Source organism: Cnephaeus nilssonii (assembly GCF_951640355.1).
Source record: "Cnephaeus nilssonii genome assembly, chromosome: 18".
Classification (NCBI taxonomy): domain Eukaryota; kingdom Metazoa; phylum Chordata; class Mammalia; order Chiroptera; family Vespertilionidae; genus Cnephaeus; species Cnephaeus nilssonii.
The window spans coordinates 12,033,381-12,054,726 of record NC_137089.1 but is presented as its reverse complement, the minus strand read 5'-3'; the positions used below and the strand labels follow the sequence as shown (position 1 = coordinate 12,054,726).

At 36.0% G+C, this 21,346-nt stretch overlaps 1 protein-coding gene across 8 annotated transcripts in view; it reads right to left on the bottom strand.

The window, feature by feature from the left end:
* The window catches only part of VPS13B (vacuolar protein sorting 13 homolog B), a 604,787-nt gene that overhangs the window by 496,897 nt on the left and 86,544 nt on the right, over positions 1 to 21,346 (bottom strand). For 7 of the 8 annotated variants that reach the window (XM_079796380.1, XM_079796377.1, XM_079796379.1 and 4 more), the window contains one exon: positions 20,494 to 20,675. In XM_079796380.1, coding sequence (XP_079652506.1) covers positions 20,494 to 20,675 — 182 coding nt within the window. Of the gene's footprint in view, positions 1 to 6,870; positions 7,010 to 20,493; positions 20,676 to 21,346 lie in introns of all 8 variants that reach the window. The other variant, XR_013814943.1, reaches the window with a different exon arrangement.

Below are 21,346 nucleotides of genomic sequence, written 5' to 3'. Positions count from 1 at the left end.
GACAAATCTTGATCTTTTGAGGGGTAAGTCTGAATATTTGAGAGAAAAAATTACCACTCAGAGTGAAGAATAGTGGGTAAAGTAAGTGACACAGGATCTCAATAAGTCTTTATATTCTAACAGAAGGCATGTTCTGGATACATATTCAAATTATCTTGTTTCACTCCTTGATAGTCTTTAAAAGAAAATAAAGAATATGTAATGGTAAAGTACCGATCTCCTCGGCTGTCTGCTAAATTGGCTACAAAAACAATTTTAAAGAAGTTTTTAAAATCTGTGAATATGACAGTGTCTAAGGATTGCAAACCATTGGCCAAAGAATTACTTAGAAGAGCAACATTCATTTGGATATACAGTTGACCCTTGAACAATGTAGGGGATTATGGGTGTCGACTTCTCATGTAGTACAAAGTCCTCATATAACTTTTAACTCCAAAAAGTTAACTTAGTCCCTCAGTATCCATGGGAGATTGATTCCAAAACCCCTGCAGATACCAAAATCCACCAATTTCCAACCGCATATTAAAAATACAGTTTTCTTTTATCCCCATACTGGGGATATGGAAAGCCAACTATTTATTTGTTGAAAAAATTCCACGTATAAACGGACCCACGCAGTTCAAACCTCTGTTGTTCAGGGTCAACTGTCTAAGTTTTGTTTTAGCGTAACAGAATAAGCTTCAAAGACATATTCTCTGGAGAACAGTCATAAAGCCTGTCTCTGGTTTTTAAAAAACTTACATTCATCTTGTTTTAAATTTTTCCTCATTTTCCTTCCTCAGTATTTTTAAAAATATTGTCTAACGTGTGATAAGCAATACTGCTCAAAATTCTGACTAGTAAAGAATAAAATTAAGAAGAATGTTCTAGTTCTTCCTGGTAACTCTTTTGATTTGGAATCTATCCAAAATCATGTTAATTTTTCACCAATGTACTTACTGACTCATGTTCAAGCTACACATTCATATTCCCCAGGTGTCCAGTATGACCCATAACTTTTCTTATTTGTTCTAATCAAATCTTTGTTTTCTAATTTTATTACTTTTAATCTAAAGCACATTTTAACCTTTAATACTTCTTCCTGGTCTTCGATATTCACTCTATATGAATAACAACATGACCAATTTAGAAATAATACCCAGTGCAATGTGCATTATATTTTGCATTCCTTCCTCCATGACATCAATATAAATAAACAGACATGAATCAAGGTGAAATGCTAATCTCTGATGAAGACTGAAGATGCCAAACCATCAGTAATTATACTTTGCATAAGGCAATGAATGATACTTATTTGTTAGGGCGCATAATGGCAAGAAACAAATCCAGCTTAAGCTAGCTAAAAAAAAGAAAGAAGCTGAGATTAATTTGCTTAAGGAATACAAAGAAGGGTTGATTACAGTGATAAGGGGGGAAAAATAAGGCCTCAAAAGCAACTGGTACCAGAGTCATAAATGAATCCAGAACTCTTGTCACTTTAGATCAAGCTAATTTCTGGGGACCTAATTTCTAATTTCCCAATTCCTGCATTTTGTCTTCTTCCACTAGAAGAAAACTAACCTTATTTTATCTTAGCCAGGAGTATAACTATATGCTGAGTCCACTGAGTTCTTCTAGAGAATCTCCAAATGTGGAGGTCTTGGGGACCCCAAACCAAGAACCCATATAGCAACTCTATTTTAACAATTTTTCAAAGTGACTTAAATCACCATATTTTCTTATTAACAATTATCTCCCATAATTTAATTATATCCTTTAAATGGCTGACTTTGCGCATTCACTAGCAAAGACAGATCTCCTAGCTCCATACCACTAAACTATAGATGGTGTCAGAGGATGAAAACAAAGGAGCAATCTTAAGAATTGGTAGAATTTGTAAACTATTTAGATTCTGAATAGTCACCAAAAAAAGCAGACATATAAACACTTACCATCTTTAGACATTCTCCAAAATAAATACTAGTTATTGGGGATAGAACAGAGGACTAAATGAGGTATGGTACCTGCCCTCATGGAACGAACCTATTTTCTACTTAAAAAAATATACTTGAAGAACTGACATTACAGTACTTAGAAAATAAATTTCATAATACTTGGTGGTTGTTTTACTATATATACCTTAAACAGGTAAAAAGTAATCATTACCATAATCAACTTATCCTATATATTTTGGATGAGGCACTTTTCTTGAGTTTGTTTGGAGGTTCTAGCAGGGGAGTGCAGCTACTCATATTCCCTTGACCTAAGACGGGCCCTCTCCTCTGGGGGAAAAGTCGAGTACTCAGATGGATCAATGAGGGAGGCAGGCGACACCCGCCTACCCAGCCAACTCAGCCGAATCAACCCTGACGATCAATGGGGTGACAGATGTCGCAGCCAAACCGCCCTCACATCGAGGATGAGGCACTTTTCTTTAACAAAATTATTTAAAAATAAAAATTAAAATGAAGATTATCTAGAGTTCAAAACCTCTATTCCTCAGTATCAGATTGAGTGAAAATCACAGGAATAAATATGCTAATTTTTTCATAAAATATATTAAAAAGTACAATGTTTTAAATAGGCACCAAATGAAAAGTACAAAGCTACAAAGTACAGTAGTCCCCACTTCTCCATGGGATATATACATCCTAAGATGAAGGATACCGAACCCTTTATATACTATGTTGTTTTCTATATATATATATACATATATATATATATATATATATATATATATATATGTGTGTGTGTGTGTGTGTGTGTGTGTATGTATATATATACACACACACATACATACATGTGTGTAGATATATATTTATATATATATATATGCACACACACACACACACACACACATACATACATATGTAAGATAAAGTTTAATTTATAAATTGGGCACAGTAAGAAATTAACAATAACTAATCCTATATAATAAAAGCCTAATATGCTAAGTGTCAGACCACTCATTCGACCGTTCGACCAGTCGCTATGACGTGCACTGACCACCAGGGGGCAGACACTCTGACTGGTAGGTTAGCTTGCTGCTGGGGTCTGGCCGATGGGGACTGGGATAGATGGCCGGACACGCCCTGGAGCCCTCTCATGGTCCCTCCCAGGCCCCAATCATGCACCACTGGGGTCCCTTGGCCTGGCCTGTACCCTCTCGCAATCCGGGACCCCACAAGGGATGTTGGAGAGCCATAGGCTAGGCTGAGGGAAAGCAATTATAAGAATATACTGTAATATAAGTTGTGTGAATGTGGTCTTTCTCTCAAAAATATATTATTGTATTGTATTCTACTTTTCATTTAAGAAAGCACTTTACAGCTTACCTTTGGCAACTCTGAAGTGCCAGCATCACTATTCTTGCAGTTTGGGTCCATTATTAAGTGAAATAAGGATTCCTTAAACACAAGCATAGCACTACCTTGATAGTCAATCTGATAACCCAGACAGCTACTAAGTGACCAGAAGGCAAGTGGCAAACCCAGCATGAATATGCTAGACAAAGGGATGATTCATGTCTGGGGCAGGTTGAGTGCAAAGGCCCAAGATTTCATCACTAGTCAGAACAGTGTGCAATTTAAAACTTATGAATTGTTTATTTCTGGAATTTTCCCCTTCAGTACTTTCGAACCACAGCTGACTGTAGATAACTGAAACTGTGGAAAGCAAAACCTTGAATAAGGAAGAACTATTAAATACCAGAGGTCAGAAAAATTTTTTTGGTAAACAGCCAGATAGTATGTGTTTTTGCATTTGTGGGCCACATACTCTCTATTATAACTACTCAACCCTGTCAATGTAGGACAAAAGCGGCCACAGACAATATTTCAAGGAACAAGCGTGGTTATGTTTCAATAAAATTTTATTTACAAAAACTACTAGTGAACCAGATTTTCCAACCCCTGATTTATGGAATGAGAAAAATGCAAAAGCTGAGATGAGTTGTCAGATCAGATACCTGTTCAATAAGAAACAATGCAATCCGTATCCTAGCAGGCAAATGTAATCCTATATAATAAAAGCATAACATGCAAATCAACCAAATGGCTGAATGACCGTTCAGCAGGGGGCGGGGCAGCGAGCAGGCGGCACCAGGCCAGCCAAGGCACGGCACCAGGCCAGCCAAGGCACGTACCAGGGGCGAGGGGGGGGAGGGGGGAGCAGAGGGAGGGGACAGCAATGGGGTGGGGGGGCGGCGCCGTCCGCTGATCGCCTGCCCAGTTGCCTCCTGCAGAGGGAGGCCAAGGGCAGCAGCAGCGGTGGGGCAATTCGGAGCGGGGCTGCCCAGCACTGTCCCCAGATAGGCCTACCGGGGTCGCTTCCCGCAGAAGGCGGCCACCAGCAGCAGTGATGCAATGGAGGGCGGGACGGGATAGCGAGCGGGCCTAAGCTGTCAGTTGGACATCCATTGAGGGCTCCTGGACTGCAAGAGGGTGCAGGCCAGGCTGAGGGACCCCGCCGAGTGCACGAATTTTCATGCACCGGGCTTCCAGTATAATCAATAATTACCTTAAAACACACACACACACACACACACACACACACACACACACACACACAGTAAAATGGGTAGTCAACAGGAAGATGCCTTCATATTTCTGGAAACACTTAGTGGAAAATACTACATCCGCAGGGCTGACATTAAGAAAAAGCCTCCAAAATCTATAGCAACCTGGAAAGGGAAATACAATTAGACATCCAGCAACTGAAATGGGAGTTCAATATAACAGCATGGTCAACTCAAAACTAATTTCAATCAGTAGAGCTAAGGCACATGGTCAAAGCAGGACTAACTACAAAGGGGAGCAAATGTCCCTGAGTCACCTGGATGTGTGTTCCTTAAATCATCCCCAGATTAATGACAGGATCAGACCCAGACCCTGAGGCAGGGCTGATAAAATGGGCAGAGATCATGTGTTCTAGCTGTAGGGAAGAGTAAAGTGGGTGTGGAATATCAAGCAGGCTCTTGAGAGGTGAAAAATTACTAAAGAGTAACTACTACTTTTAAGGAAACATCCACAAAAGCAGGTCAAGTCAGATAGGGAAGAAATTAGTAGTTATTTTACTTATAAGTTCTATTTTCCAATTTATATAAAATATTAACCTAACATCACATAAAATTTTTCCTCATGCTCAATTAAATTTTAGTAAGTTAGTGAATAAAGCTGTTTCTAATTACTCACTAATAAAAAATTTTGTCAGAGAACAATTTACTTTTGACATTAAAATCAGGAGTTAATGTTATTGCATTTCACTATTAAAACCAATGGCCTATGATATTTACTTTAATTGAATATTCGCAATAAATTTTAATCCAGTTATCATGATTAAGTAGTATTAACTAAAAGATACTTCATATGATCTGAGTCTAAATAATATGCACGCTAGATTTTGTCAGAAAACCTCAGTAAAACAGTAACTACAATATAGGATGATGTGTATAATCATAAGATTAAATATTATTTTTCCCACGTAGACTGAAAATTCTTTATAATCTGGGTCCAAATCTAGCAATTACTAGGTTCTAAATATCTGTTGAAGCAAGCTGATATATTAATCACAATGATACCACAAAGGAGAAAATAAATCTGCTTGGGTGAATGAGAGAGTATTTGCATAGGAAATACTAATACTAAATATTAATATTACATTCAAATAGGAAGGAGGTGATCAATCAGAGATTTTTTTTCTTTTTGGCAAATGCAAGAAAATGTGATAAACTTGGTATGAGGGATTTGATTCAGCCAGAGGTAAGAAATGAGGGAGAAATGAAGCTGTGAGACCCACGTTCTAAAGGCAACAGGGAGCCCCTGATAATTCATGAGGAGAGGAATTATGGGGTCACTCATGTCTTCTTGGTACAGAGTTTAGAAATGCTGAGCCCAGAAGTGCCTGAGGAGCCAGATGAGGAAAAGGGGGAGGCTAAATCCAGTCATGATAGGAGCATCATCCAAGAGACCAAGTGTTTCCAGAGAAAAGGACGGAGGGAACATGAGGCCACCTTCCCAAAATCCTTCCAACCCCAAACTGCTGACTGGCTCTGGTCCCAATCCCATCAGCGTCTGCCAGGGTCTTGTCAAGAGGCCCCACAGAACACAATGCTGTTTACTCAACCTGTTCAGTGCTTTATTGAACCAAGGTCCTAACAAATAACTCATCAGACCCTTTAAGCACAATCTTTCTCACATGCTGAGATTCAGAATCCAGAGGTGGCTGTCTTTATTTTCATTGCTTCCATGGCATTTTCTCTTGACTATTTCCAAACTTTAAAATGTAAAGATTTTGTCCCTACAGACACACATATACTCCTGCTGCGGGCTGTCGTGCTCACTAAAATACTTCCACAGCAGTCTGTGTGCACGTGTGTGTATATCATTGTGCATCTACCACTATCCATTCATCAATTCATTTGTTTGTTGGTCTGTCCATCGGTGAAAAGCAAGTTCTGACTAGTCAGGCCCCAGGGCTCGGCTCAAAGCAGGGTAATCAAACTCTTCCAAAAAAATCAGAGGAGGGAAGATTCCCACACTCATTTTACAAGGCCAGCATAAACCTCATACTATAGCCAGATAAGGACACTATAAAAAAGAAAATTACAGACCAATATGCCAGACAAATACAGATGCAAATATTCTCAATAAAATATTAACAAACCAAATTCAGAAGCACATTAAAAGGATCATTCACCATGATCAAGTGGGATTTATCCCTGGGATAAAAGAGTGATTAAAAAGATACAAATCAATAAACGTGATACTTGACATTAATAGAATGAAAAAAAAATCATATGATCATTTCAATAAACACAGAAAAAGCATTTTACAAAAATCAACATCCATTCATGTAAACATTTTTGACAAATTATGTATAGAAGGAACATACCTCAACATAATAAAGGCCATATATGACAAGCCCACAGCTAACATCAAACACAATGGTGAAAAGCTTTTTCTCTAAGATCAGGAAGAAGAAAAGGTGCCCACTCTCACCACTTCTTTTCAACATAATACTGTAGGCCTAGCTGGAGCAATCAGACAAGAAAAAGAAACAAAAGATATCAGAACCAATGTCAACCCCAATAAATTTAATTTAAAAAGGGGAAAAAAATTTTAAAGGCATCAGAATCAGAAAGACCTCAAATTGTTTCTATTTACAGATGACATTTCATATATAGAAAATCCTAAAGACTCCAACAAAAGCTTTTATATCTAATCAATGAATTCAATAAAGTTGTAAAAAACAAGATTAACATTAAAGAATCAGTAGCATTTCCATGTTACTAATGAGAAATTATCTGAAAGAATAATAAAGAAAATCCCATTTACAATAGAACCCAAACTGATACAATATCCTCCTATAGAATAAAACCCTAATATGCAAATCAACCCATCAGTGGAACAAATGGCAGAAAGACTGGTCACTATGATGCACACTGACCACCGGGGGTGGGGGGCAGACACTCAACACAGGAGCGTCTGCCTCCTCTTCCCCCCACCCCCACCCCCGTCCCAGGTCAGTGACCTGAGGTGGCAACGATCAGGGATGGGGCCGGCCAGCGAGCACCCCACCAGTCGCCTTCCACAAACTGCCTCTCACAAACCAGCAGTGGGACATCCCCCAAGGGCACAGGCCAGGCTGAGGGACTCCCCCCCACCCTGCATGAATTTCATGCACTGAGCCTTTAGTTTATAAATATTTAGCCAAGGAAGTGAAAGATCTCTACATTGAAAACTATAAGACATTGTTGAAAGAAGTCAAGGAAGACAAATAAACGAAAGGATATCCATGTTCATTGATTGGAAGAATTATTATTGTTGAACTGTCCATGCTACTCAAAGCCATCTATAGATTCAATGTATTCTCTATGAAGATTCCAATGGTTTTTCTTTTACAAACATAGAAAAAAAAATCCTGAAGTTTATGTAACCAAACACACACACACACACACACACACACACACACACACACACACACACACCTGCAAAGCAATCCTGAAAGAAAAAAAAAAGAATAAAGCAGGAGGCCAAGCTATATTATAAAGCTAAAGTAATCAAATAAAAACTGACACAGCCCAGCTGGCATGGCTCAGTGGTTGAGCATCAATCTATGATCCAGGAGATCACAATTCGATTCCCAGTCAGGGCATATGCCTGGGTTGCGGGCTCGATCCCCAGTGTGGGGCATACAAGAGGCAGCCAATCAATGATTCTCTCCCATCACTGATGTTTCTCTCTCTCTCTCCCTCTCCCTTCCTCTCTGAAATCAATAAAAAATTTTAAATTGACACATAGACAATGGAACAGAGTCAAGAGCCAAGAAATAACACCCATGCATATATAGTCAACTAACATTTAACAAAAGGACCAAGAATACTCCATGGAAAAAGATATTCTCTTCAATAAATGATGCTGGGAAAATCAGATATTCACATATAAAAGAATGAAACTAGACTCCTATCTTACACCATTCAGCAAATTAACTCAAAATGGATTAAAGGCTTAAATGAAAGACCTGAAACCATAAAACTCCTAAAAGGAAACATGGGAATTGCGAGGGAAGATCCTTGATACTGGGTTTTGGCAATGATTTTTTGGATATGACACCTAAAACACAAGTAACCAAGTAAGAAATAAACAAATAATGCTGCAATGAACTTGACTGTGGTAGGCAGATAGACAGACATGAGCAGAGCAAGGAGGATGGGCCAGGCACAGAAGGTCACCAGATGGAAAAGCCACAGGTAGCTAGCAAGGCACAATTGTAGGGTGAGACTTTGCCCCCAGGGTGACCTTTCCTCCCCTAGCATATCACTTGTCAGGTGGTTTGGACTTCCTGATCTTCCTCCCTAGAAATAACATCTAAGCCTCAGCTGTATTTCAGCTCCAGGCCCAGAAAAGCAACAAAACCAGACCAACAACCAAATGGCTGACCTCAAGTTGCATTGATTTGTGGTTACCAGAGGCAGGTTATGAGAGTTAGGGGAATTAGATGAAGATGGTCAAAAGGTATAAAATTCCAAATACAAGATAAATAGTATTTGGAATATAATGTACAACATGATGATTAAAGTTAACACTTCTGTATGGTATATTTACCTAAGAGAGTAAATCCTAAAAGTTTTCATCACAAGGGTAGATTTTCTTTTTTTGTATCTATTGGAAGCAATGGATATTAACTAAACTTATTGCGGTAATCAATTTTCAATATATGTAAGTCACTATGCTGTATACCTTAAACTCATACAGTGCTGCATGTCAATTATATCTCAATAAAACGTAAATGAAAAATCTGCTACACTAGCATATTAACAGAGAGGTCCTATACCTTTCATACAATCTGAACTTTTACACATTATAGGAGGATATCTCTAAAATTACCTTTTATATGGCAAAGTTAGTCCTTTTGTACCTGCTGACTAAAGGTGGTCATGTAATTCCCTCTGTAGCAATGGCTTTCCCACTTTATAATCAAGGTAACAAAATAGAGTAAAGGCAAGAATCAGCGGACTTGTGGGAAATGAAGGTGTCTGGCTGATAAGCTCCTATAATCAAGAATCACCCCTGTCCCTTAGTTACTTGGTCACCCAAGACAGTTCTCACAAACACTTTTATTTTCCTAGTACAAAAAAATGTTATCCCTATAGGAAAGACAGTCACGCATTAAATTTTGTTTTTTAAACTCTTTGTAAGTTTATTTTCCACTACCAGATATTCAATTTACAAACACAGTTTCAGAAATACTCTATGTCTAACATGACGGCACGAAAACGTAAGCATATAATGTATGTAAACACAAACAGTATAATCTCAACTCGAGATATGCTCAGTAAAATCCAATGGTGGCCAAGACAGAAATACATTAACAATAATGTATAGTGCTATGGAAGTGTACCCCAAGAGAACATAGCTCAATGGGAGGTAAGTTTCAGAACACTGGGAACAATAAAAAGAATTATGTGGTGGAAGGATTAGGAGTGAGGAGCAGAAAATTTCTGGTATAAAATGAAGTACTCTGTTTTGGAAAATTACTCATGGGATAGAGAATGCTAACTCCCAAAATACATGTGTACAAGTGAGGTTCAATAAAGGAAACAGGATTCTGGCGGAACATTCATCTGTCCTCTTCTCTTTATTCATTTACACATAGAACTAGCCCATCTGATTTATTATTCATGATTGCGTTCATATTCAAAAAGCATTAAGCACATTCTTAATTCTCTAAACTATACTCATAGAAAAATGATTATTATGTGGTTATTTATTTCTTAATAATTGTCACATATACTGTATATGATCTCAATAACTCTACATGAAGTAAAAAGGAATCTTTAAGTTCCATAAACATTCATATCATGCAAAATTTATATAGGGGCACTTTAAAAGTCACAAGATTCCTAAAAGTAGTATCATTTTACTATAATTTAAATAACAAGGGTATAATTTTACTGGTAGTTCTTAATGCAAATCTAACTCAACTCTTTATTTTTAGATAAGAATAAATTTATAGTCAATGCCTCTATCTGGAAAGAAAAAATTTTAACAGCTCAAATATATGTACTCCAGAACCTCTTGGAGGTATATTTTAGAACCTATTGGAGATGTTTTTCAGATGGGATAAAACTGAAAAGGGGGAACAGAAAAAGTATATCACTATGCCTCAGTCTTTTTCCTAAATGGTTAAAGAACTAGTCAACAACTCCAAAACCTTTTTTATATGCACACCTGGGAAGAATACTGAATCCGTAACTTTGCTCAGAGTTACACTGATGTGGTTTTAGACCAGATGTTTAAATGTTACAGTATGTACAATTTCTTCCCCTCTTCTAAGGCAGAAGTAAAGTAAGAGGAATATTTGACTTCACTCCACAAGAGACCTATTTAATAGTTTGGCGGTTATGTAAGTAAAGGTAGCTTGGCTAAGTCAATGTTGACGACATACAGAACGACATGATCCTAATGAGTTGGAAAATATTGGCTCTCATGAGAATAGACCAGATGCTACTGAGCTGAGAAAGCTACTGTATTATTGAATTTCTTTTTTATGAGGTAAAATTTATTATTCAACCATTAAGGTATCCCACATGAAATCTTGCATAAAAATACTTTTACAGTTACTTTCTGGAAAGTCGATTTTTATTTTAGCATTAAGACATCACTTAAATGAGGGATTCAAATGTCCATATGATCACCTTCAGCACAGACTTTAAAGTGTGTTAGTACTTTCCCTGCAAACATCAGATTAATGGAACTAAGCTATCAACAAAACAATAAAAAATTGTTTTGCTGATAGCCTAGTTGAAATAGTTCATTTGAAATAGTTCATTTCAAAACAATGAACTACCTGAATAAGGAAAAAGTGGTAGCAAGTCCTTGTTTTCCTGAGAAAACAAAAATCATCTGTGACTCTGTATTTTATCTTCTGGAAAAATAAACAAGGATTAGAATTTCTATAATTTTAGTGCCATCAAAAACATGAACAGCAAAAATATGTAATTCAATAATCCCAATTAATAATACATATTCAGTTCAAACTTCTACTTTATTCTTCATTTAATTAAGTTTCCTGTATTTGCTATTCTTTTATTACATAATTTCTAATTTCTTACTTAATTTCTGGTCTCTCCTAAATTTCAATAACTGAAAATTGAAAATATTCTTATTACCTGACAGTGAGAGTAAGACATTCACTACACAAAAACATCTATATGTAACATGCAGATTAATAAAATTCAATGCAAAAAATTAAATTGCTAAGATTAGCATAGAACTTTTTTATTATTTATTTTAATATCTTCTCTTTTTATCCTGATTTTTGTAAGAACTGATGAAGAAAAATGAATCATTGGAGCTTTAAAGAATAAATAACTCAATATTCATATAAATATTTACTTAAAGCCTTACATAAACATATTCACAAAAAGAAACTAAAAAAGTGATTCAATAAAAATTATCTTTTTTTATGTATTATGATATAGGGTTTGTTAAAGAAAAACGTATTTTCTTCCTAAAGGCATGTTTTAGTTTTGATGTTCAAAATTAAATTTGATGTCACATATCTGAAGCACCATTACTAATCCAACATGTACGATGAGAAGACTGAGGCACAAAGTTTTTGCAAATTCTTTTTTATGACCCAATAAAATCCAACAACTAATGTTACTTGATTTTCTTTATACAGACTTATTCAGTTATTAAAAGGGAAAAGTAACGTTAAATAAGTAGTTTTTTAATAATCAAGTTAATAAAATAGTAAAAAATTCTGTACCTGTAATCAAAGAATAAAAATTTTTTCTGTGGTTTGGTTCTTGATGTAAGAATGCAGAATAAGTAGAACACATATAAAACTTAATTATCAAATTAATTTATTTCCTTTGAGTTAATAAAATTATTTATATTATTCCACAACCTAATATTGGTTACCCTTCACTAAGAGTGCTGTGTTATTATAATCATGGAATCAATAACCAAGTTTTCTTACATATCAAGATTTCAGAAAAAACATTTTTCACATTTAAAATGTCCCAGCAATGTCTAACACTGTTACATGTACATGTATATTGCCCATGATCCTGTGCTGTTTCTCTTGCCATTTCTTCTTAAATGGTATAAAAATCAATACAAGCATACCTCAGAGATATTGCAAGTTGGGTTCCAGACTACCACAATAAAGCAAATATCGCAATAAAGCAAGTCACATAAATTTTTTTGGTTTCCCAGGGCACATAAAAGTCATTATGTTCATACTATATTATAGTCTTTTAATTGTGCAATATCATGATGTCTTAAAAAATAAACAGACCTTAATTTAAAAATACTCCATTGCTAAATAATGCTAACACGTCGTCTGAGCCTGAAGCAAATCATACTCTTTTTGCTGGTGGAAGATCTTACCTTGATGTCAATGGCTGCTGACTGGTCAGGGTAATCGTTGCTAAAGGTTGAAGTGACTGTGGCAATTTCTTAAAATAGGACGACAATAAAGTCTGCCCGATCAACTGATTCTTTCTTTCACGATCGACTTCTCTGTAGCATGTGATGCTTGATGTTTGATAGCGTTTTACCCACAGTAATTCTTTCAAAATTTAAGAGAATCCTCTCAAAACCTGCTACTGGTTTATCAACTAAGTTTATATGATATTCAAAATTCTTTGTTGTCCTTTCAAGAATCTTCACAGCAACTTTACTAGCAGTAAATTCCATCTCAAGAATCCACTTTGTGCATTATTAAGACGCAATTCCTCATCTGTTAAAGTTTGATTATGAGATTGCAGCAATTCAGTCACATTATAATTCTAGTTCTCTTGCTATTTCCACATCTGCAGTTACTTCTTCCACTGAAGTCTTTAACCCCTGAAAGTAGTCATCCATGAGGTTTGGAATCAACTTCATCCACACTCTGTTAATGCTGTTATTTTGTTGTCTTCCCATGAACCATGAATGTTCTTAATGGCATTTAGAATAGTAAATTCTTTCCAGTAAGTTTTCAATTTACTTTGCCCGGATCCATCAGAACAATCACTATCGACAGCAGCTATAGCCTTACAAAATGTATTTGTTAAATAAGAACTGAAAGTTGAAATTATTCCTTTATCCATAGCCTGAAAATTAGAAGTTATGTAGCAGGCATGAACACAACATTATTCTTGTTGTACATCTCCATCAGAGTTCTTGGGTGACCAAATGCATTATCAATGAGCAGTAATATTTTTAAAGGAATCTTTTTTCTGAGCAGAAGGTCTCAACAGGTTTAAAATATTCAGTAAACCATGTTGTAAACAGATGTACTATCATCCAGGCTTTGTTGTACCATTTAGAGAACACAGACAGAGTAGATTTAGTGTAATTCTTAAGGGCCCTGAATTTTTAGAATGCTAAATGAGCACTAGCTTCAACTTAATCAGCTACAGTTAGTCCCAGCAAGAAGGTCTACCTATTCTTTAAAGCCAGGCATTGACTTCTCCTCTCTAACTTTCAAAGTCCTAGATGGCATATTCTTCCAATAAAAGACTATTTCATCTACATTGAAAATCTGTTGTTTAGTGTAGCCATATTCATTAATCATCTTATCTAGATCTTCTGGATAACTTGCTGCAGCTTTACATCAGCACTTGTTGCTTTACCTGGCATTTTTATATTTTATGGAGATGGCCCCTTTCCATTTTTAAACCTCATGAATCAACTTCTACTAGCTTCAAATTTTTTTTCTGCAGCTTCCTTATCTCTTTCGACCTTCATCAAAATGAAGAGAGGGCCTTGCTCTGAACTCAGTTTTAGCTTAAGGGAATGTTGCACTGGCTTTATCTGTGCAGAGCAGTAAAACTTTCTCCATATCAGCAATAAGCTGCTTTACTTTCTTATCATTCATGTGTTCACTGGAGTAGCACTTTTAATGTTCTTCAAGAACTTTTCCTTTGCATTCACAGGTTGGCTAATTGGAGCAAGAGGCCTAGCTTTTCACCTATCTGGGCTTTCTACATGCCTTCCTCACTAAGCTTAATAATAACAAGATTCTGATTTAAAATGAGAGGCATGCAACTCTTCCTTTCACTTGGACACTTCGAGGCCACTGTAGGGTTGTTAATTGGCCTAATTTCAATATTGTTGTGTCTCAGGGAACAGGGAGGAGAGGGAGAGAGACAGGAGAACAGCCGGTCAGTCCAGCAGTCAGAACACACACACAACACTTATTAAGTTCGCCCTCTTATATAGGTATGGTTCATGGTGCCCCAAAAGAATTAAAATAGTAACATCAGCCGAAACCTGTTTGGCTCAGTGGATAGAGCGTCGGCCTGCGAACTGAAAGGTTCCAGGTTCGATTCCGGTCAAGGGCATGTACCTTGGTTGCGGGCACATCCCCAGTGGGGGATGTGCAGGAGGCAGCTGATCGATGTTTCTCTCTCATCGATGTTTCTAACTCTCTATCCCTCTCCCTTCCTCTCTGTAAAAAATCAATAAAATATAAAAAAAAATAGTAACATAGGAGATCACTGATCACACATCATCATAACAAATATAATAATAATGAAAAGGTTTGAAATATTGCAATAATTATCAAAACGAGACAAAGAAATAAGAAGTGAGCAAATGCTGTTAGAAAAATGGCACCAACAAGATTTTCTGGACACAGGGTTGCCACAAACTTTCAGTAAGTTAAAAAAAAAAAACAGTATCTCTGGATCGCACTAAAGTGAAACGCAATAAAATGAGATATGTCTGTACTACATTTTCTTGCTAAGGAATTTTAAAATCTGAAAAGCATATCACTGATTGTTATTATCAAATTATTGTAGTTCTTTCGTTGGAAAGATATGAGTTTTTCTCCTTTTTGTCATTCAGGCATTTCTCACTCCTATCCTCTCAGTTTCTAAAACCCGAATTTTAAGAAGCACTTACAAAAAATTGTAATGCCAAAAAAAAAAATTAATAAAAAGCATGCATAGCTTTTTCTGTATATAATTAATTAAATTGTAATGCCTGTTCTCACACACACACACAAAAATTAGAGCAATAATTGCATTTACTAATAAAGTACATCTTTCGTTTATAAATATAATAGAAGTTTCTCTTAGTACATTATATGCATTCTATTTGATCCTATTTGATTCTTTTCAAGCTCTTAGTAGTAACCAACAAAGTTGATTTCAAACCCCAGTCTGCAGTCTGCAATTAATAAAATGGGAAATAGAAATTCAATTATAAGTGAACTTTTCTGAAAATGCCAAAAACTATTAAAAATTCAGTTCAGATAACAGTGTTACTTTGGTGGTGGTAGATGCAGCACATAAAAAAATGTCTCACTGCAAGCAGAACATGTTGAAGAATAGGCATGGAGAAAGCAAAGAGAAAAAGAGAAGAAATAAATCTAGACGGTTACCATCACTAAAACTGTTGGCCATGGGAACCAAGCTGAGTAATAAGTATAGGAAGAATTCTGTGATATAAAAAAAAGTTTGAAAGAATATAATGATAAAGACCAAGAAATAGGATCAACAACAAAAAAGAAACAAACCAATTCTGAATGATAACAAGGTCCAATGTAAAGATGTACTTGAGGGTACAAATGAGAGAAAATTTAGACAGAAGGTGATCATCAGGAAAGTGAAAAGACAAACCACAGGATTGCAGAAAATGTTTATAAACCATATATCTGATAGGAGACTTGTACTCGAATATAAACAATTGTGCAACTTAAAACAAAAGGATACACGGGCCAAGTAAAATAAACAAAGACCTTAAGTAGACATTTCTTCACAAAAAAATATATAGTCAGTAAGCATAGGAAAAGATGCTCAACCTCATTAGCTATGAGGGAAATACAAACCCAAACCACAATGAGATACTACTTCCTTCATACCCAGATGGCTATAACCAAAAGACAGGTCATAAAAGTATGGTGAGGATGTGGGAAAACTGGAACTCTCATACAGCCCAGGTGGGAATATACTAATACAATGGAATAAACAGTCTGGCAATTTTTCAAAAAGTTAAAAACAGAGTTACTATATGGCACAACAATTCTACACACAGATATACATCCATGAGAAATACAAACATGAGCATATGTCTACACAAAAACTTGTAGATGAATGTTGGTAGCAACAATATTCATAATTGTCAAAAGTACAAATAACCCAAATGTCCACCATCTGATAAGTGGATGAACGAAATGTGGTATATACACACAATGGAATACTACTTGATAAAAAGAGAAATGAAGTATGGATACAAGCTACAATGGACAAACTCCTAAAACAGTACATTAAGTGAAAGAATTTAGTCACAAAGACTGTATTTGAATGTCCAGAATAGGCAAATCCATAAGAGACAAAAAAAAAAAAAAAAAAGATTAGTGTTGACTAGGGCTGGGGCATAAAAGGCTCAGGAGTGATGGCTAAAGAATGTGGGACTTCTTTTTTGGGTAATGACAATACTCTAAAATAAGACTGTGGTGATGGACACAGAACTCTGAATACACTATATGCTTAATACTGTATACCTGAAAGGGTGAATGTATGGTATGTGAATTATATCTCAATAAAACTGTTTTCAGGGAGGCAGATAGGACAAAAAGAATGAGAAGGTGGAGAGAAACCAAGGTAAGACATTTCTGGTTTGAGGGGGGAAAGGCGGAGAGGGGGAGGGTAGGCAAAGACATGAATGTGGAAAAATGCAATTTTTTTGATGACCAAGAAGACTATTAAGTATAGTGTTGAATCCAAAGGAAAAGACTGATTTTAACTTGTGGTAAAGCACTAGATATCCAAGGACAAAGAATAATGTAGGCGAATATTATCAAAATAGAATTATATTCAATAAGGACAGAGAGAAAAGCCACTAGAATGAAGAATAGGAAAAAACACTGGATACTGTGATCAATAATAAGACAGCAAGATGTAGGAAGGTAGGCTAGAGACACAAACTATTATAGAAGGTGAAGCAGGAACATTGAAGAGAAGTACTAGTACTTGGCTTATGGTCAACTTTAGAACAGAAGAACAATGGTTCTTCTTCCACACATTATCAGAATGTAAGTCTGAAAGACTCAAGAATGTACATAGCCTACATAACCACTTCATTAATGTAGTAAATGAGAACTAGCTGTAATGTAAAGCAAAGGATCACATGTTTAAACCAAACATATTAAACAAAGTTTAACAGTGCTGAGTATTGTCTATTAATAGCCCACAGATGCAAGATAATAAAATGCTAAACCTTACACCTTTAATATATATTTCCTGGATCTTAATAAGGTAGAAATTTTGGAGACAATACTACAAACACACCACTAAGAATAAAATAAACAAAATAAGACTTTGACTAGCAAAAGAAAAACATAAGATAACTGGGCATTTGGAAATATGGCTTATTAAAATTATTTTAGCTGATCCTTTTAATTCATCTATTATAAATTTTACAGCTGCTTTATTTGATAAAAATAAACTTCCTTGGCAGAGGTGAAAACATCCTAACAGCATTCCACTTTCCTCAATTCCCCTAATCTGCAATAAATCAGTTCTACACGTTTTAGGTTTCTCAATAATAGACCACCAGGATATGAATCACATATTTTATGGTTACTTGTTCGATTGTTTTTAATACCTGTGACTGCATTCTGTTAGGGCAGAATATTTTCAGAATAAGAAATTTTAAATAACAAAATTTTAATAGCACAGTCCACTTGATAAATTTAGAAAAGGAAATAGGGGATTAGTTGGGTTAAAAAAATGAATATTATAAAAGTAATTAAAATCACCACCTGCTTACTGATATGAATTGTGGAGCTAGGCCTGCAGACACACACACAAAAAAAAATTTTAATTAAAAGGGGTAGATTATTATTGTGAGACAATAAACCAAAAAAAACTCTGGAGAGAACATTACAGGAAACAGAAATTGAACAAGCAAAAAATTAAATTAGATAAATTCACGGTGCTAAATAGTATCACCAATAAAGGCCTCACTGTAGTAGGCCTTGTGGATTTAAAAGAAAATATGTTATCCAATAAGTAACTCCACATAAAATAATGGCCATATGAAAAGCAGTAACACAATGTCTTGGTCCATTTGGACTGCTACAACAAAATATCACAATCTGGGGTAGCCTATAAACAAGAGAAATTTACTTCTCACTGTTCTGGATGGAGGCTGGGTGCCAACATGATCAGGTTCTGGTGAGAACCTCTTTCAGGATGCAGACTGCTGACTTCTCTCTGTGTCTTTACATGGCATAAGGGGCAAGGAAGCTCTCTCCGGCCTCTTTATAGAAGAACATTAATTTCATTCATGAGGACTCCACCCTCATCATCGAATCACCTCCCAAAGACCCCACTTCCTAATTCCATTACACTAGGCCAGTGGTCGGCAAACTGCAGCTCGCGAGCCACATGCGGCTCTTTGGCCCCTTGAGTGTGGCTCTTCCACAAAATACCATGTGCAATTGAAACTTCGTGGCCCATGCGCAGAAGACAGTTTTCGGCTCTCAAAAGAAATTTCAATCGTTGTACTGTTGATATTTGGCTCTGTTGACTAATGAGTTTGCCGACCACTGCACTAGGCCTTAGAATTTTCAAAAGATGAATTATGGTGGAAACAGACATTCAGACTATAACACATATCTAGTCTACTTAAATATTCATCAATTCAAAAAGTTTTTTGAATGAAACAAAATTTATATAACATAAAATTTATCCTTTTTAAAGCGTACAATTAAGTGGAATTGAGCATATTCACAATCATAAAAACACCACCACAATCTAATTCCAGTACATTTTCATTACCCCAAAGAAACTCATATCCATTAGCAATCACTCCCATTCCTTCTTCTCCTCACACTCGGGCAACCATTAATCTACTGTCTGTCCCTGCAGATTTGCCAGCTCCAAGCATTTCATATAAATGAAATAATAAAATGTAACTTTTTACATCTGGCTTCTACCTCTTAGCATGCTGTTTTCAAGGTTCTCTACATTGTAGCATGTATCAGTACTTCATTCCTTTTTATGTCTGAATAATATTCCATTGTACATTCATCAGTTACAGACATTTGTGTCGTTTCTACCTTTTGGCTATTAAGACTAATGCTATGTGATCTCTTTTACTAGTATATGTGGAATCTAAAAAAGTCAAATACATGGAACAATAGTTACCAGAGCCAAGGTGGTAGGGGGTAATGAGAGATGTTGGTCAAAGGTTACAAAGTTATGTAGGATGAATGAGTTCTACAAATCTAATGTAAAGCATGATGACTACAATCAGCAATAATGTATTATATACAGGTTTTGCTAAGAGTACATTTCAGGTGCTCTCACCACAGGAAAAGATTGGTAACCATGTAAGGAGATAAAGATGTTAATTAGTTTGACTGTAGTAACTATTCCACTATGCATATCAAAACATCATGTTGCACACAAAAAGGATAATTTGCTTACCAACTCTTAGAGTATTATGATCAAGCATTTTAATCCATTCTACCAGCATAATCAAACATATTGTATTTGTGCTTGATTTATTTATCATTTCAAACATACACATTGATCCCTCAAAAGTTATCTATGTAAGGCCAAAGCATCAATTGTACGAGGAGTAGGTGAAAAATAATCTCTTGCAATTATAAAATACTAGAGGGCAAGCACGCGAAATCGCGCAGGACCCAGAACTGCGCGCCGGTGGGACCCCAGACCAGCCCGCCGCCGTGAGCCACCATGCCATGTGAGCTGCGAGCCCCGCCACGCCACACGAGCCACAAGTAGCTCGCGGGCGTGGGGGAGGGACCGAGAGGTGCTCCATGCACCTCCTGGTGACCGGTCATTTGGTCGTTACAGCGTTATGGCCACTGGCCTTTTATAATATAGATATCCAGAAACTGGTGGCAGGGAACACAACTAAATGGCTAAATACACTACACAATTTAAGTTGAGCAAGTTATACATATAGGTTTGAATGATAAAATATTAGTCACAACTAATAAGAACTTTCCATATAATTATCAAGAAGATTGTGCTCTTACCTATAGTTTGGAAAACTTCATTCATCAAAGCTTCATTCACTACTGAAGAGCTGACACTTCCAATATGAGACCAACTTTGATATATTGCTTGCAGCAAAAGTGTCTGTGCTCTTGTAGCTTGAATTGTAAGATTTGGAAGTTCAAATATACCTTCAGTTATAGCAATCTGAGATCTTTTCGTCCTGCATAAGAAAACAGAAAGAATAACAATATAGTAAGTAGTATTTACAAACAACAACATACAAAATGAATTAAGTTGCCAGGGAAGAATTGGTATACATTAGAAATACTTTAAAATAGAATTAACAAATAGATACATAATTCTACTAACTTTAAAAAAGTTTCACTATTTCAGATCTTACATAATAAAATATATAAATGCAAAATAAAATAATTGATACACATAAATTCTGCTCATGCATTATACTTTGCAAAAGTCAATCATCAGAAAACAGTGAAATATTAATATTTAACACTCAAAGAGAATTTACTTGCAGACATACAATGTTCTAAATGTATTCTATCAACTAACTCATTGAATTCTTCCCTAATATTCTTTGAGAGAGGTTTTATCATTATCTTAATTTTTAAGATGGGAAAATAAGACACAAAGAGATAAATTACGGTATCAAATACACAGCTATTCTTCTGAGATTCCATCTAAACTTGACTCTGCAAAGTTCAATTTCTGGAATCTATAATAATAAAAGCGTAATATGCAAATCGACTTAATGGCCAAAAAGCAGAATGACTGTCCAGATGACCACGGTATGACACGCACTGGCACCAGGCCAGCCAAGGCAGGTGCGATGTGATTGGTCGGTGGGCCTACCATCACCCCACGATCGCCCAG